The sequence below is a fragment of the Galleria mellonella genome, unplaced genomic scaffold (genome assembly GCF_026898425.1).
Source record: "Galleria mellonella isolate WM207_F2 unplaced genomic scaffold, CSIRO_AGI_GalMel_v1 utg264, whole genome shotgun sequence".
NCBI classification, from domain to species: domain Eukaryota; kingdom Metazoa; phylum Arthropoda; class Insecta; order Lepidoptera; family Pyralidae; genus Galleria; species Galleria mellonella.
In genome coordinates, this window is record NW_026442060.1 from 931,745 (window position 1) to 949,500 (window position 17,756).

The window sequence follows — 17,756 nt, forward strand, 5'->3', positions numbered from 1 at the left end:
CCTCGAGATATTTTTGTTTGTTTTCTCTGCGTTTGGTTTACGCGGTCCGAATGTTATGGCAATAAACGCCATGAATTCTGTCACTATTTTAAGCCATATGATTAAAATATATATATTACTTAGCAGGAAATATGATGACATACATGGCCAATTATGATCCTTAGTTAATATTACAGGAAATATTCATAAAATTAGGTATCCGACAACGTTAAAGTAAAACTAGTAGTTTTGCTCGCAAAAGGTCACAGGTTTCATGACCTGTTAATATCTGAATTGACTTTGTTAGTGGTGTTGGTATACAATAAATAAATTTTTAAACAATAAGAATGTTTTACATAGTATTAAAAAAGAATGTCTGTTTATAAACCATCTCGTCGTCAATTGGTGCGTTTTACACGTTTTAAAATAATACTATTAAAATTGTCAGTCGAAATTATTTATTATGATACAATCTTTTTTTTATGCAACTTAGAACGGCAAACAAGCTGACGGCCCACCTGATGGACAGTGGTAACTATCGCCTATAGACATGAGCAGTATCATGGACATAACAGAGTATATTATTTCACCCATGATACCTCCCATGCGTTGCTATTCTTGAGAACTCGGGTGTTACGCCTCTGTAACCTGTGAATTCACTGCCATATCCCATCCTTCGAACCGCAACACAACCATGCACACACAACTGCTTCACGGTAAACACACGAATGTGATAGAGGTGCCCAAGCAAACGACTTTTATACAAAGCCCCTCTCTGGTGTTTTTATTTTACACGACCTCTTCGATTGCACTGAATCGATTTCTATGATTCCTGTTTTATTGAAATGTCTTAGTTCTGAGTTCATAGTATTGTGATTTTGACAAAGTTGAAGTCAATGTTTAAGATAAAGATCATAAATGATCAAGTTAGATGTATAATATGAATATACCTAGCAAATAGTATAGACAGGGCGTATCTGTCTAGAGATTAGCTTGACAGTTTGCATATATTTGCATGTCTGCCACGTATGGATATACTGAATTTAAATAGTTTCAGATTAATTTCTGATCAAAGAATATCTTGCTACTTGCACACGCATGAAGGAAGGGAAAGAAAGGAAATTGTTAGTTTATATATTTTGTGCTTTTTATTTTCATATTTTTATCTCTTTTATTGTGTATTATGTGTATGTTTTTTTTTTTTGTAATTTGTGTGCTGTAAGTAATGTAAATAAATTATCTATCTATCTATCATAAGTACTCAATCTATTTCAAGTACAAGTACATAAGTTGATATCAATATTCGTTTGTTTCGAACTACTTTAAAAATTTCAAATATCACTAATTCAATCATATCATATCAGGTCGACCTTCACGCGGTTCCCCTGGATTAACCAACCATTGTGGTTAATTATAGTGGAATTAGTTATGATGGACTAAATGACCTGCTTTTATCATCCCCCACTGGTGCTCCGCCAGCATATAATGATAGTGTAGGCGGGGTTATCATTCCATTATCACCGATTAAAAAAGAATCACAGGTAAATTGCCATAATTTACCAAAATAATCGCGTTAATTACGCGTCTCTTATTAAGCATGTACTTTACGGCTTACTGGATGAAGCACTAAGCAAATGATAATATTTTTTAAAATTGTCCAAAAATCAGAGGTTTGCTTTAGAGGATCTTCAGACTGCAGTCAAGCGCTTTCGAACACAGTTTTTTTGGGTGATAACGGAATTGTAATCCCACCTGCGCTATTGATATACGCTGACGGAGCACCAGTGAGAGATGACAGGTGAGGATGAAAGCAGGCCAGTTTGCCCAATGTGACGATTTCTTAGGAAAATAACCACGATAGTTTCCAGGAGGAAATACATCGAGATCAACTTTATAGGTATATTATTTGTAATAGAACAACAAAATCCCATTACCAGTAATTCCTTTCGCCCTTTTTTTCAAACAGAGTTACCACCATTAGATCATTGACTAGTATACTAAAATAACATTATTTTCATGTATTTGTGTTTGAAATGTAGAAGGCTACTTTGTACCGTGGTCAATCAATACATTCCCATGGGAAAATAATAACAAACTGCGCTGCTGATGTTGCGGTAAAGAACTAATCTTCAATATTGTACTAACAAACTACAATATACACCTGAAAAATCAAGCATTTAAAAATCACTGCCAAGAACCATAGGTAAGCAAAATACCGATGTTCGGAAACACTTTTATTACAATCGTAAATTAATCCCGTTTTAATACATAAACAAATTAATATGCAGTAAAAACGTACAATATAGACATACAAGTTTACACTGGGTTTTATAAAGACGTATGGTTCTGGTTTCAAGCGTCGAGTGATAGGAAAACACTGTGATGATTGAGTGCTGAAACAAGCCAGTATTTTGATAAATAAATAAAGATATAGTGTTGGGCGTTAGAAATATCGATGTAGATAGATCAACTACTATTATGTATTTATTATTTCTATTATTATTAATGTCACTATTTTTTTGATAAGCATTCATATTAAACGTTAATTGTCCATAATAAAATATAGGCCTCCTATATATCCTTCTATTGGGGGTGTCTTACCAACAGTTGTCACCTATAGCAGGCAGGTAGGTGATCGCAGTTAGGCTTTGGAGATGCTTTAAGAAGGACGCTGCTGATCATCCCTCGACCATTAAGTTTCCTTAGTCGCATTTTACGATACCTACGGGTAAGTAAGAGGTAGTCTATTCTGTATCGGGACCACACGGCAATTTTAATATGCATATTACATACAAATTAAACGTGGTTTAACCCTTAAATATCTGAAGTTTCAAATTTGGTACCGGTGTTATAAATCGCATTGGGCGCCCACAATCGATTTTATTTTAATATTTGGCTGTTTACATGTTACCAAATGTTTTTTTCAAAATAAATATATAAAAATATCGTATTGATTTTTTTACTATTTTTTCCTATAAAACACACTAAAGGGTACACTTATATATTTTTTAATTTGATTTAAAAAAATCAGGCTTTTAAGGGTTAAAAATGTTATTAAACTATAAAAATCCTATTTTAATAGTATATAGTGACTAAAAACTTCGTATAATTGACTCAAAACTACAATGTTTTTGTATTGTATTAAGCTAGAATTGAATCAGAAAAAAACTTTTAATTTGTATTTTTTTTTGTGTAGATATTATTCAATCAATTAGCTAATTATGAACCGTTTTTGTCCCCATTTTTTATCTTATAATAGTATATATATTTCACAATATTATTGAACCCGGTTTCTTTTTATCAATTTTGGCTAAATGTTACATAAATTTACGAATTCTTAACATCTTTTTCATGTTAGTATATTACATGGCCTACTAATTACCATTTTTATCATTTATTTTCGTACTCAAAGAGCTGATGTGGGTTACAATAAGTGGTGGCTTTCAGTTTCATTCGTGTTGTTTGCACAAAATTAAAATGAACCCGCATGACTGAGTCACTCTTTTAATTTGCTGTTAACGTGTATGGTGAAACAGATATTACATTGAAGTTATTTGATCATTAGGTTAATATTATAAAAACGACAGTAGGCTAGCCCCTGCTCATGATGGGGGAAAGGGATTGTTCGCAATGGAGTTTGATAGCCCCATTGCTAGCAATATGTCCTATTAGGTCGACCTCCACGTGGTTCCCCCTGGAATCCATCATGAACAATTCTTGTTGAATTCGTCACAATGGGCTTACTGACCTACTTCATCGTCACCTATCATCCTTCATTGGTGCCTCATCGGTGTATACCGATAGCGCGGGTGGGATTACCATTCCATTATCACCCATTAAAAAAAAAGCCCCTGCTCATATTTAATGAAATAATAAAACGGGCAAGTTGAGTTTTAGTTGGGTGACTTTTGGGTATAACTTTTGTATGTGAATATGTATCTAGTGTATTTTTTTATATCTAGGAATTGGACATAAAATTGCATTCGGCTTTTGTTATTTTTTTAATTCTTTTAATATTATAAATGTAAAAAAAAAATTAATTATGTTGGGATGTTTGTATGTTCGTTACTCATGCTTATACAGCTCAACGGGTTTGAGTTGAAATTTGGTATACGGGTAGGTTATATCTAACTTAACACATAGAATGTTTTATACACCGATTCATGCAGTAAAACCGCAGAGAACAGATAGTATATAATATTATAATACTATATAATATAGTATTTATTTAATTTGTGTCAATCGATATCGATAACGGTCACGTCTCTATTAAATAAATTAGTTTAGTATAAACTATTCGTGTACCTGAACGAAGTGTTTTAATTTGAGCCAGACGCGACTAGCGATAGCTGCCGCCCCCGTACCACCGCTGTGTTCATTACGAATGTAAAATATAAAGTGTAAGAAACGACGTCATTTCCGAACGTCTGTTTTCGGGGTGACGCGCCTGTTTTTAACTTCCGAATTCCCGACGCAAAAGTGGGAATGTTATAAGATGGAAGCTTTTGTGTGTTTCATCAGCCGTTATCTATCCACTGCTAGTCATAGGCCTCCCCCATTAATTGGAAGGGTTTGCCAATAGTTTCCACGTTTGATAAGTGGGTTGGCAACCGTGGTCAAGCCCTGGTGATGTTTTAAGAGGGACATTGCTGTCTTTAAATTCTCTTAGTCGTCTCTCACGACATCCACACGAAAGGAAGGGGTGGTCCATTCTATGCCGGGACCACACAGCGAGTTTATGTGTGCTTGTAGTATCATATTTTCTAAATTGATGAATCGATTTCAATGCGATTTTTTTTAAAGAAAGTAAGTTTAGTAGATATTGTCCATTATTAGGTATGTTTGAAGAAAAATATATTAACTTATTAACGTTCTACTATTTAACACAAGTTTCTTCTTAAAAAAAGATGATTAATTATGAGGTTTTATGTCAAGTCTGGTGTAAAATATGAGTTTACATTATGACACCGATATTTACTAGCATAAGTAAAACATATAAAAGAAGAAGATGTAACAATTTGTTTTTTTTTTGCATTTATAGATGGCATCATAGATTTTTTTAAAAGGAAAGAAAATTAAATAATTTTTATTCAACTAAACTTAAATTTAAGCATTTTTGTGTAGTAATTTTTGATTATACTTCCTTCTATTTCGAATACAATTCCTCTTGCTTTTTCAAAAAGTTGATTTATATAAATCATTAATTTGTTAGTTATTTTTTTTTATCTGTGGTTGTAAACACGAAGACAAAATTACGGTAGAGTATTTCACTTAAATAGATGCCACAACTGTATTTATCAGTGCCTACTTTTTTCCTAAATACGTAAAAAGATCCCGGCTATTTGGAGTCTATTTAAATTTTGATTCGAACTTTCTACAAAAAATAAATGGTGACGAAAAAAGTTTACTTGATTGACAAAAAACAGCATTTCAGATCGATTTGGCGCGAAACTGTGTTTGTTGTCTATGAACAGTTTTTCTTGTAACATCACTGTTAGTAAACATAGACGAAAATTCTAAAATCCTACTTTTTAATATCCCACTAATATTATAAATATGAGATCAGTTTGATTGTCCGTGAGACATAGGTTTTTTTGCATATTATGAAGTCCTCTCCTGTAAATTCGTCTTAAAATTCTCCAATGTTCAGTGTTTGTACAGATAATATAATACTATACAGATAATTATAGTAAATATTTGTAAGATTCTGACAAAAACGAAGTGACAGTTTAGCGCATCTTATAGCACATTGTTTCTAAAAAAAATAAACATGAACGTCAGCTAAATACAAAGCAAAGCAAAAGTTTTTTGTGTTAACTGTATTTTGCTTTCTTTTACCTGCTTATTTTTACGTCATTATTATTTATTTTGTTTGTGTCTGTTTGAGTAACAGTCTTAAGATAATCGTATTAGAGTTCCGTGGGAAAGTAATGGGAACGGAACCCTTATAATTTTGTCATATTTTTTTTGTGGCTATGCACTACCCCAATAGTAGGAATCTTGTTTGTTGTCTGATTTCTTATACATAACATACATAGGTGTCTTATTTACAGAATTATTGATGAGTCAATTTGGCAAAACTTATTTAAAAAAAAAAAGAAAAAAATTAGTAATATTTAAAAAAAAAAGTTAATGCAATCAATTTCATTGAATTTGATATACAACTTGAGACCCATGTTATACTATATATTTTTTTCATCACTATACCATTCATCACTATATTATTTTTTAACTAAACAAACGTACAGAGAATTGTATTAAATGAAATTGAATAATTTAGAGAAATATGAGGAACCTTAATTGAAAATCCAAAGCGGACGCTATACCCTATAGAAGTGTAACCGACACAAACTTGAATTGGTGGCTGCAAGCTGTCATTTTTATCTGAAGGAAAGCAGAATCGTCATCTATAATCATGAACAACTCTGAATAATATTTGCTATTATTATGTCTATGGTAACCCCTTTAAGTTACCTTTAAAACTTATTTACCAGCTTTTCCTGTTTAAGATAGTTTAAGAATAGATTTCACAAAAAAGCTCTGAAGGCTCTTTTTTGTGAAATCTATTGTGACACACATTTGTTCTCAGAAGTGAACACTATCTAATAAAAAAAGTTAGCAAAATTGATTTAGGTGTTTCTACCGTGAAGCAGTTGTGTTTGCATGGCTGTGTTTCGGTTTGAAGGGTGGGATATGGCGTGGATTTACAGGGTACAGAGGAATAACACCTGAGTCCTCAGGAATGGCAACGCATGGGGGGTATCATGGGCGAAACAGTACCTACACTCTGTTATGTCCATGGTACTGCTCATGTCTATAGGCGACGGTTGCCACTTTCCATCAGGTGGGCCGTCAGCTTGTTTGTCATTATAAGTTGCATAAAAAAAAATTACACATTTATAAATTATTATTTATGTTGGCAATAAGTGTATTGTGTCCATATACAGGTGCAACGGGAGTTTTATAACCTTACTGTGGTTGTCGCTTCCGACGATTGTTTCGACTTCATCCGGAAGTATTCTTCAGGGGGCGTACGGCGTTTTGTGTCACAGCGTCTCGCCTCGCACTTCAAAATTAAATTCCCGTTGTACATGTATATAAACATGGTTAAAAATTGAATATAACTTTTAAAAATCACATTATCTTTCTACTAGTACTTGATTATTATTACTATTATTAATTACAAGTTTGTTTGTGCGTTCGTTGTGTATATATATATATATACATACATACATAAACGCGCCCTTGTTTATATTGTTTCTAATTTATTTATTTAAACTTTAATGCACAGTAAAATTATATGAACATTTAACGGATTTAACACCAGACGGTGTTCTCTACCTGTCAACCATTAGGCAAACTGAGAAATACGTATGCGGTGCGTACGGTACGTAAGAGGAAAAATAAAGCAATATTTGATATATTCATATAATGTAAACATATATGTAATTAGACTAATATAAACATACACCTAATATATTAAATGAATAAATATATATGGTATATACAATATATACATACATATAAATAAATAAATAAAATATTACTATATAAAACAAATAAAACAACTGTATGTAAAATCTATGACTCAAACAGAGTAACCAGCACGAGAAGTTTAAAGGGAAAGTGATTTTTCTAAGAAATAGGTGCGCAATTTGTGTTTTGAAGTTAGCTTGCTTAGGGTAGATCTAATTGTTTGTTTAGTTGATTATTATTAATGTTTTAGTTAGTAGTAATAAATAATATTTTAAAATAGGTGTCTTGTACTTTTTACTAAGTCACAGGAATAGAGAGAACGATGACATGTTGTTTTGTTATTTGATTACTTTACAAAATCCTTATGGCCCTTTTACTTTTTATAATAAAACACAGTCCATATGACTTGCTAATAATGTAGTTTTCTATATATTTTATTGTAATAACTACCAGTTTAACTTACGTGTAATTAGATTGAGAAATTTCGACTGGTTTCGGCACCAATCCGGGACCCTTACTCATGAGCGGCTGTGATATGAGCGCAAGTCTGACCGCGCGTCTTGGCCCGTTTTCTATAGGTGTAAGAATTTAAAATCAGTTAAGTAGCTATTGAGTTCATCCTGTATAAACAAAAAAAAAATCCTTTTTTAAATATTATATTTCTTTAAATCTACATATTTACTTAGGAGCATATGAAAAGCGTTATCGTTTATTTTTGTATAGACAAGATAATTTATTTTCTTCTAATTTAATATAATTAGGTATATTAAATTAAAAAATATATCTTATATAATTATATAATATAATTTTCCGTTTGCTAAGTTTTTTCTTGTGTTTTATACTGTAATTTTTGTAGCTAAGCTAACAATAAGAATATCCATCTACTTAATAAATATGCAACTTCCTGAATTGTTGTTGTTTTAAAACATGTCCTTTAAATTATCAACAGGAGCTTGTATTTCGTCAACTTGTGAGAATCTTAAATTATGCAGTTATTCTATAAATCATACACCTTGACAAACAGGCAGATATATGGCATATATAAAATAGGGTTGTCAACTATATTTATTAAATGTTGATGACGAAAAAAAAAACGTTGAAAATCTTGTAATCTTTCTAATAAAATATTTATAATTACACGATAAATAATAACAGTGTTTGCAATTCTCCAATCAAATATATTGTCTTTCCCGCTAAAGTACTGTCAATAGAATTTTTTCAATTCAATTATTTTACAGACGGCAGCCCTAACATTAAGCGATAGGACAGTAGCGACCTCCCAGTATAAAGAGAAGTAAACAAAAGAATAAAGATTCGCTCTATGAATAAAATAAAAATAGCGAAAGATGGTATCGTGCAAACGGGCTGAGTATGGAATATGCCGACTTATTATACTCCTAATAACAAGATCGTATTAACTTTGGATGTAGACTTAGCAATGGATAGACAGACGGTTGAAAATGTTAGGGCTGAAACTTTAAGCAAAAGATATTCATATGTGAATGCGAAATTAATACAAATACTATATATAATTCTTTACATTATTTATTCATTTATTAAATGACTTTATTGACCAAAATAAAATATGGTACAAAAGGCGGACTTAATACCAACATTTACCAGTCTACTCTTAAATTACTATTTTGCATATCTCTGGTCTGTTGTTACAGAATATGCACACGGATTAAAACCACCTACTTCTGTAAGTCACTTGAAATAGTTATACATTCAACACGTACTCCAATTTTCAGTGTTTTTATTTCACTTCTTGAAGAGACTTGTTATTAATCGTGTTACATTCCATCAGGTATTGTTGAAAAAAGTCTAATTATTGATTTAAAAAGAAAAAAAAATGTTTACCATATTTTCCCTTGTCCGTTCTGTGACTTACTTAAGACATCAAATCGATGTCTTTAAGGCATTTATAGATTATTCATTTGTATCTCGGAGTATCGATTCTTTTATGTTATTGTTTGGCTGTCGTTTTGTCTACTATTCCGATATGAAACGTAATTGGCAGTTACTAAGTCACAGACTCGGGTCCATTTATATTATCTACCTTATTATCAAATGCATAAAGTTATTTTTCTTTATTGTTTTTTGCATTGTGTGAGTATTTTTTTATTAATGGTATTTTATTGTAAGTAATAACTTCAATTGTAAAAGTTAAATCTTTTGCCATTTAATGTTTCAGTATTATATAGTTAATGAATCCCATGTTTATTAGTTTTTACGCCATAAATTATATGTTTAGTGTATAATTTATGATATTTAAATTATAAATTTAATGGTCGAGAGATGGATAGCAATGTCTCTCTTAAAACATCTCCAAGGCTTAACTGCGATTGCAAATTCGCCTGCTAAGTGTGGCAACTACTGGCAAAACTCTCCAATAGAGTACTTTATCCTTTAAAAGGTAAATATAAGGAGATCATATCGTATTAGTCAGATAGTTGGATAAATTATTGTTAAATTTATAAAAAGCCTCAATCAAAAATAGTTCCGAACCGATACGACAACATAACCTTCAAGAAAAGAGCATATTCCTTTTTAAAAGGCCGCAGCATACCTGCAATGCCGTAGGTGTTGTGGGTGACCATGGGCGGCGGTAGTCACTTACCATCAGATGAGCCGCATGCTCGTTTGCCCCCTGTGTTATAAAAAAAATAGACTAAAAATCTAAATAATTTTCAATTGATCAATGTAGTATGAAATACTTAAATTTTTAAGATTTTTAAGACTTTCTACGTTTATTCTTAGAGAAATGGATAAAAAAATACCACACATTTTAAGTTTAATATTTAAGAAAATAACTGTGAGAACCATATCAAACTTGGTGTAGTAATTTTGGTGTCTGAATAAATATGTAGACAGATAAACATATAATTTCGTCTTAAATATCTTCTATGTACAGACGTCGTCTGTTTACAATTTTATTACAACGTAGTTATATAGAATTCGACTATACTGTATTATGTGGAATTAGGGATTTTTTTTAATGGATGACAATGGAATGGTAACCCGCCTGCGCTACCGGTATACGCTGGCATGGCACCAGTGATGAGAGGTAAGAATGAAAAGACAGGCCAGTTAGTTCGTGATGAATTCACCTCAAATTCAGCACGATTGTTTCCAGGAGGATCACGTGAAGGTCGACCTGGTTGGGCATATTGTTAGCAATGGGAGTGGTTGTCCGGATTATTAACAATCGCTTCTCTCCCAAACTATGGAGTTTGGATGGGTATTGTGGATGGGTAAATCTAGTAAAGATTTAGGTTTAATTTTATAATATATGTACACTAAATATTAATAGTTGTAGCACTTCAGCTACCCGCTAACAACATGCTTTCTAACTGCATTGGGTTGACTGGAAGAGATCTCTGTCAGAGATAAGTCCACCCTTGCTCACAACATTTATAAATGCATTAACAATGTAATTTACAAGTGCAATAAAGAATATATATAATATACAAATTAGAACTAATCTTGTTGCTATATGAATCAATAGAAGTAGGACAAAGTGTGTTATTAGTTTTGCTCACGGCATCTCGAAGGATGTCCTGTGCCACAAGTGATCCAATGAAATAATAGTGCAAAACAATTCAAATTGTTGACTTTACGCAACTGTAGATTGCCCGCAATCGGTACAATTGGACGAACTATTCGCATGTTTGCGTTCACTGTTGCTTCGGAACCTTGGCATTCAATGAGTCTTGAAGGTATCAGTTTATCTATCTATCATACCAAGTCCCTTGCGATCCAAAACATGAATATATTAGATTGTAAAAATAATTGGTTGTTAATAATGGAGACTAAGAGTCCCATTGCTAGCAATATACTCAACCAGGTCGACCTCCTCGCGGTTCTCCCTAGAAATTATCACGGTTAATTCCTGATAAATTCATCATGATGAGCTAACTGACCTGTCTTTTCATCCTCACCTATCATCCCTCACTAGTGTCCCGCCAGTGTATATCGTTAGCGCAGGCGGGGTTACCATTCCATCATCACCTGTATTAAAAAAGTACGGGGTCGTCACTCAAGTCTCCATAACATTAGTGAAGATTATTTGTATTTATTAGAGCTCGCGAACCTGGATAAAAAGTACCATAAGGGTTATAATTCGTTTCTATAGACGGCGGTTACCATTTACAATCCTGTGAGGTGTAAGATTGTTTGCCATTTCAAAATGCATAAAAAAAGATCCACATAAAAACTTTTACATTTAATATATTAGAGACTCGCGACTTCGTCTGCGCGACCGGGACATGTTTATTGAACGGGATAAAAAGCAACCCATTTCCTTCTCCATGTATCACGTGCCTCATGTTTCATGTATCTCATTTTTTTATACTACTTAGAATAGCAAACAAGCTGACGGCCCACCTGATGGAAAGTGGTAACCGTCGTCTATAGACATGAGCAGTACCATGGACATAACAGAGTATACTGTTAATCGCCCATGATAACCCCCATGTGTTGCCATTCTTGAGGACTCAGATATTATTCCTCTGTACCCTGTAAATTCACGCCACGCACCCTTCAAACTGAAACACAGCCATGCAAACACAACTGCTTCACGGTAGAAACAAAAGTTTATAGTTAGTATCTATCAAAATTGATAACGATTGGTTAAGCTTTTGAGGCGTCAAGAGGTAACAAACAAACAAACACACATCATTTCATTCATTATATTTTACATTGTTTATATTAGTAAGGATTAGCTTAATGTTACAAGTTTAGTGCAATATTTGAATTGACATCATACCAAACTGAATACTTTGCATTCTCAGAACAATAGAAATTCTAGAAGCAATTTTTATATGCACAAACTTAAATAAATGTGCAAGAATACAATCATTTATAATGTTGCAATATTGTTAAATACAATATTACTTTATTTACTTAATGATAAGGTTGAAAATGGTATAATAATTAACTGGTAACAAATATATCGCGGCATCAACCAATATAATTTTTAATAGAAATTCTATCCATATTTCAATAGCAGTAAGATACAATGTTCTTATCGAAATATGTTTGAGAACTGCAGAATATATGTTTGAAACTGTACACAGTTCGTCAGTCGGTCGGTGCGTTTGATCTGTAGCAATTACAGTTTTACTGCCATCGTAAACATAGGGGGAGCAATATGGCGGACAGGTAAACCCTATTGTCGTGGTTTTTTTACCCTCCAACAGGGGCTTTTTACAATGCACTCATTCAAAATTAGTTATTAACGTATCTCGAAGAAATTCTACACAATGGACTCGTTGAAAAGATTTATACTTTGATCGAAAAGTTTTTAATACGCAATTTTGTCGGCCCAAAGTAACAATGTGAGTTAAAATGTGGTGCCAAGTAATTTAATTTGGATTTTATAATTAAATTGTCTCTGTCTATTTTTTATTTTTATTATGAATGAATTTATCATTGGTTTTATTATGGCAACAACAATAAAATTTAAATTCGAAATTCGACTCTACTTATTTGCTAAAAAAATATGCAAATAAGTAGAGTCTTTCTCAGTGTAAATACGTGTTACTGTGTATGTATATATAATTCTTTCATTCTTTCTTTTAAATATTTGAGGTTTTACGTAATCAAGATAGGTACATATACAATACATTTTAAGGTCCACTGTACCCGATAAAGTATTTAACAGAACTTTCCATTTTTTTATTATTTTGACCTTAATACATCGATTGTTATTAACGAAATTTAAATTATGTGTCAACAATATAATTGGACTTAAATTAGCAACAAAAGTTATTTTTTTTTTATTTCTCGTTTTAAACATCTGCAAGTCATCCAATGCAGATTTCCACTGTAAATAATGTATTCAAAACGTTTACAACAACATCAATGACTTTAAACCCCATCAGACGAGGCAAATCAATTTCAAAATAACTGATAATATTTTTGCGCATTAACTTCTCGAGACGACGACATAAGCTCACAATTGATGGTACTGGTATGGACCATTCCTTTTTTATTCAATCCAAATCTGTTACCATAAGTTTTCGCAAGTCTCTTGATCGATAAGTTATTCGCGGATACATAAAGCTACAGTACCTTCGCCGTGACGTTTTACGTGTGTGTTTGAAGTCTTCAAAGTTGTTGCTATTCGTGGTAAGGGTTCGAAGGATGAACTCGTGCAGCGTTGTATTGCATCTACACGCCCTCCAATGCGACCCTTCCCCTTACGGGCGAATCCTATGGAATACTTACAAACGGCTTAAAGCAAGCCAGTCTGGTTTGGTAATTCCATGCGCGCGGGTCGCAAGCGCGTCGCTCGGTTAAGCAACCACTATCCCAATTCCTTTCTCGTATTCAAAAAAGAACTCATTAGTTAGTTTCTATTATCAAATTTTGAATCGTTGTCATGTGTTTTGTTTTTAAAATTTGGTGGCCGGCCAAAGTAAACTTTTGCAAAAGTTTGTTTTAAAAGTTTTTCTTGTTTAAATTTTTTTGAGTTTGCACTTTGGAAATGTTTTGTGATTACATTGTTATGTTGTTGTTCGCTTTTGTGGTTATTGTTTAGTGCTTGGTTTTCGATTACAATTTCTGTTACTGTTATTAAATGTACCGTTCGAAGTTTCTTTTATAATTTGCGGTGTTTTTGTGGAGTGAGTACGGGGTTAACTTTAAAAAAGTGCATTTGAAGTGACCTGTAACGTTAGTTCTAGGGCACTATGAAGCTTCTCTGGAAAGTTTTGTGCACCCTACTTCTACTTATACAGGCTGTTCTCGGTAACTGGTGGTAAGTTAACTTTGTCATAACTTTCAGTTATTTTGCCTTTTTACTAGTATATTAGATTTTTATTGAAAATCAATATGAAAAGAAATAGAAATATATGAGTTCATAATAATAAGTAATTAAGATAAATTTCTAAGTTTTCTTACTTTTTTATGTACGAGTAGAGTTTCTTTTGATTAAGTCCATGTAAGTTTAAATTTCACGTTTATATAAAAAAAAAAATTTTTACTTATAAGAACATACATTATATTATAAAAAAAAAATAGAAATTGTGGTGTCTATTTCAGAAACAGTTTATTAACTAGTTAATTATTTAAGTTATGATTGTAAAAAAAAAAGGAAATACATTTTTATCTTGTTAATACATTATAAAAATCTACAGTTTACGTTTTATATTTTTTTTCTATATTCAATTTATAGAAAAAAATATTTAATAATATTTTATAATAATTTGTAATAATCGCATAGCTATTGAGAAAAATTTGAATAATTTATCTAATACATTGAAGATTTTTTATTCCTTCTAAATTAAATTTTGTGTTATAATATTTCATTAAAAAACAAATAACAATGAAATTGTTGTGATTTCTTCTAGAAGTAAGTAGATCATTATGGATCGTCTGTACTTTAAGAACAACGAAGAATTATTGACTCTACTGATTTCAGTTTTTTTTTTTCTTAAATCGTTTGTACTTGAATCTGTACCGCGGTGTTTTATTTAAAGAGGGAAAACCCCTTCATCGTTCCAAAATTAATAAGCAAATTATTCATTTTATATTAATTTTCAGAGCTATTTTATTTATTTTTACAGGTCCATTATTATGAAAAGGTGATTTCTATTAAATGATTACAAATAAGAAATGTCAAATTTACTTGATCTATAAACCAAATGCCTAATAGTCACACAAAATAAATATTAAGGTACAAATAAATAAAGTTTATACATTTTTGCAATATATTTTTTTTTAATATTAACGTAAGTAGCACTTAAAAAATAATAATAGGAAAGTTCCTTAAATTATTCCGGTTTAAGTAGTTTAAACATTTATAAACAGATTTTGATTTATTATTTTCACATTATTTTGAATTCCAATGCATATTCACAACGAAGATGTCGTTCGAGTTGTTATGTATGTATTGTGTGAAAAGTTTTATGACTGACCGTTTGCAATGCTTGGTACTTTCGAAGTGCCAGTAACTGTTGAGTTTTAAAGGCAGATTTAGACTAAGGGAACATAGTACAAAATCCAAATATTAAATACATTATTGCTTGAAGAAAACAAGCTTTAGAGTAAGTTCTAGTATAGAACGAGCGCTAAAATAGAAAAAGTAATAGAATGCTAAAACAGAATAATTTTCTGTAATAATTGTAATTCTAATCTGGCTTTGTAAAGAATCAATGCCAGAATAGAATAAACTTTAAAATAGACTTAGCCTTATAACAAAATATGAGTTAGAACAAATGAGCGTTAGAATAAACATTAGGCATAACAACCAACAACTTAACTTTAGGATATAACAAATGCTAGAATGGAATAAATCTCAGAATAAAATCAGCGGTAAAATAAACTCAATACTAATACAAAATCAGTAATAAAATAAAGAACAAAGTAGAACAAATTCTAGAATAGAATAAGCGCTAAAACAATGTTTAGATCAGAATAAAATTAATATGGCACAATTCTCCATAAATTGTTTTCTTTTAAATTGTTAACGAAGTAACAAAAAATATTCAAGAATATATTTATTAGTCTTGATTAGTCTTGACAGTATTATCATAATTAAAAACTGTTGCGAGTTTCACTGAAGAAATTGAGAATTCTATAGATTAGGTAAATAAGTATGAAGCGATTGTTTCAAATGCTTAGCATCCTGCAAATTTGTTGCAAGTATGAAATAATGATTATGAATTAATTTTTTTTACTCTATTTATTAATCATTCATATCAGCCGTTAACTGTCTACTGAGTTTTGCCAGTAGTTGCCACGCTTAGCAACCGCAGTTAGGCTTTGGTAATGTTTTAAGGGGGACGCTGCTGCTCCTTTGACTGTAAAGTTTTCTTAGTCATTTCTTACGACATCCACGGGAAAGGAAATGGTGGTCTATTCTTGCTGGGACCACACGGCAACTTACTTACTTATATATATATATATATATATATATATAAATAGAATTATAATTCTTTAAAATTGTAATAAATAATAATAATAATAATAATAATGTTTATATCAAACAGTAGATTACATAATTGATTAACAACGGTCCCCATATGGGTCGAGCCTGTATCTGGGGAACCTATTAACTAATATGGATAAATATAATTTTAATATAAATATATATAATAATTTGTAATAGTTTGTGTGTGTAGTTGTGTGTGGGTGTCTGTGTGCGTGTGTGTGCGTGCGTGCGTGCGTGTGTGTGTGTGTGTTCGTGAGTGCGTGCGTGCGTGCGTGTGTGTGTGTGTGTGTGTGTGTGTGTGTGTGTGTGTGTGTGTGTGTGTGTGTGTGTGCATGCAAGCGTGCGTGCGTGCGTGCGCGTGTGCGTGTGCGTGTGCGTGTACGTGTGCGTGTGTGTTGTGCGCTTGCATTTCATTAAATATTTTAGAAAACAGGTCTTATCAGATCCTCTGTATGCACATAAGTTAGAGATTGCAGCCAATTACGTATTTTTAATTTTGCTTCTTTCACTGAACATCGGATAATTTTACATTTTTTTAATATTATATTATAAACATAGGGAAACATGAATAGTGGTAAACGGGAAGCGAAGTAGGACTTCACACAGGTTTGGTGTACAGTAGTGTTCCTTTTTTCCATCAGCCTGGGATAATGCGGACTGTTAATAAAGTAAAGCTTTTCAGTTTTTTAAGTAAAAAATAATATAAAGATCATTCTTGACAGGTTTTTTTATTATTTATTTAAATTTAATTAATTTATTTAAATACATAGTTCACAATTTCATTTTTAAAGATTAAGATCATTTTTAGAATGACCCAGTCATATCCAGGTGTATTAATACTAATAAAAAAATAAAGAAATACATAAGGAAAGAACTAAGATTCGTTTAGTCTAAATCCACCTATCAATAGTCTGCCTTTATTCTTGTAACTAGCACGAACACTGGAATCTGGTCATCGATAATACGAGGCTATGAAAGAAATACAAATACACATACATCATACATATGTATGGGATCGAATTACTCAATTGTTGGTATAGATAAGATAAATTAACATGCAGTTTACATATTAATTTTATTTATTTACAGCAATTCATTGCATCAATTAAACAAAGTAGGTTACAGTCTATACAAAATTTATTACAAGTATAAATGTCAACCATATCTACTGTACAGTCCATGGTGCTATTTATGTAGTACTTATAGCAAACGGTTAGCATTTTTCATTAGATGGGCCGTCAGCTTGTTTCCCATTCTAAGTTGCATAAAAAAAGTATCACTAAGTTTCTTCAAGAAATTTTTAAGATAGAATATAATAGAAAATCACCTTGATTTATTTCGCCAATAAAAAAAAATATACAAA

General features: G+C 31.7%; 1 protein-coding gene across 1 annotated transcript in view; it reads left to right on the plus strand.

The window, feature by feature from the left end:
* Positions 1-13,718: 13,718 nt before the first annotated feature.
* LOC113513536 (protein Wnt-1-like) overlaps positions 13,719-17,756 on the plus strand; it is a 97,811-nt gene continuing 93,773 nt past the window's right edge. Inside the window, exon 1 of the mRNA XM_031911253.2 lies at positions 13,719-14,218. Coding sequence (XP_031767113.2) covers positions 14,151-14,218 — 68 coding nt within the window. The 5' untranslated portion in view covers positions 13,719-14,150. The remainder of the gene's footprint in view (positions 14,219-17,756) is intronic.